Source organism: Propithecus coquereli, unplaced genomic scaffold, assembly GCF_000956105.1.
Source record: "Propithecus coquereli isolate 6110/MARCELLA unplaced genomic scaffold, Pcoq_1.0 Scaffold814, whole genome shotgun sequence".
Classification (NCBI taxonomy): domain Eukaryota; kingdom Metazoa; phylum Chordata; class Mammalia; order Primates; family Indriidae; genus Propithecus; species Propithecus coquereli.
The window spans coordinates 110380-112305 of NW_012154330.1; the positions used below are offsets into that span (position 1 = coordinate 110380).

The window sequence follows — 1926 nt, forward strand, 5'->3', positions numbered from 1 at the left end:
GGTGCCTCTTCTTGCTACTTCTATTCAACATAGAACTGAAAGTACTAGCAAGAGCAGTCATACAAGAAAAAGAAATAAAAGGCATCCAAATAACAAAGGAAGAAGTAAAATTATCTCTATTTGCAGGTGACATGGTCTTATATGTAGAAAACCCTAAGGACTCCACAAAAAGTCTGTTAGAACTAATAAATGAATTCGTTAGAGTAGCAGAACACAAAATTGATATACAAAAAATAATTGCATTTTTTATACCAGTAACAATCTATCCAAAAAAGAAACCAAGAAAACAATCCTATTTATGATAGCATCAAAAAGAATAAAATACTTAGGAATCAATTTAAGCAGAGAAGTGAAAAATCTGTGCACTGAAAACCATAAAACACGAGTGCAAGAAATTGAAGACGACACAAACAAATGGAAAGATATCTCACGTTTATGGATTGGAAGAATTATTATTGTTAAAACGTCCATAGTACCCAAAGCTATCTACAGATTCAGTCCAATCCCTATCAAAATTTCTATGGCATTCTTAACAAAAATAGAGAAAAAAAAATTTTAAAATTTATATGGAATCACAAAAGGCCGTAAATAGCCACAGCGATCTTGAAAAAGTTGGAGGCATCACACTTCTTGATTTCAAATTATATTACAAAACTATAGCAATCAAAATAGTAAGATAGTAGCATAGAGGTAAACACATAGACTTCTATAGTCATTTTAAAGTATTTATTAAATACCAAATTATATTTCACTCTATACCAGACCTTGTCATTAAGCTGGATGGACATTTTCTTACAAACTATTGGTAATTTGTTGATTATTCCTAACCTTAGATCCCTTTGAGGAGTTATCAGTGCTTTGCACACAAAGTTTTACATACAATTTCAGAGGCTTCTTAGATGCAGCACTATCTCCCTCTTCCAAGGTCTACCATAGAGTTCCTGACTCTCAGGTTAAGAACCCCTGCTTGATTTCTGCTCTAGTTCTCTAAGGTGTGGAAGTAAACAGACTGTGGTTATTAATTCTTCTGCATCATGTGTTTTGCTCTTAATAGAACTATCTGCTATCACTATAGTGTTTTTGGTTTTCTGTTTTTTGTGGGAACGGGTAAGTAAGAAAGGGTCTGTTTTCACCTCCTTTGAATTCTGATTCTTTGGAGCTCACATTGCCACCCCTGTAATGCTGAAATATGGCCACAGCTATGGCATGATTTTATTTATGCTTCACTGTACTTTCTCTACTGAAAAAAAAAAAATGTTCATCATTTCTTAAAAGAGGTGAGAGACCTTGAAACTTTTAGCTTTTGCTTCCAGTACAACCTAATAACAAGAAAGAAAGGTGGCAGCTGAGCGTTGTAATTGTGTGTGACCCCACCATCCCAATGGCAGATGACCTTATATTGCCCAGGTTTAAGGTACTGAGTGTGATTAGAAAGAGGTCTGTTTTGGTCCATTTTGTGCTGCTATAACAGAATAAATGAGACTGGATAATTTATAAAGAACAGAAATTTATTTCTCACAGTTTTAGAGGCTAGAAGTCCAAGATCAAGACACTAGCATTTAGTCTATGGTGAGGGCCTTCTTGCTGTGTCCTCACATGGCAGAAGGCAGAAGGGCAAGCTAACCAAATGCTGCATGAAGCCTCTTTTAAAAAGGCTGTAATCCTATTAATGAGGGAGACCTCATGGCCTAATTGCCTCTTAAAGGCCATGCCTCTTAATACTATCACATTGATAACACCTAAATTTTGGAGGGGGCACATTCAGAGTCCTTAAAAAGCATTTTATGCAGTGCTGTATTCTAGTTTGAATGGAGATTATATCCGTAATATATAATGTTAAAATATATGCATCATGGCCATGTTTTATTCAAATGGATAAATGGACAAGTTACTGATGAAATTCTTGGTGATTGGCAATTTGAACCT

At 35.0% G+C, this 1926-nt stretch overlaps 1 protein-coding gene across 1 annotated transcript in view; it reads left to right on the forward strand.

Annotated features, from left to right (window-relative positions):
• Positions 1–1926, forward strand: part of LOC105825723 (mannosyl-oligosaccharide 1,2-alpha-mannosidase IB-like) — a 65392-nt gene that overhangs the window by 30185 nt on the left and 33281 nt on the right. Inside the window, exon 4 of the mRNA XM_012663605.1 lies at positions 1314–1414. Within this exon, the coding sequence (XP_012519059.1) occupies positions 1314–1414 (101 nt within the window). The remainder of the gene's footprint in view (positions 1–1313; positions 1415–1926) is intronic.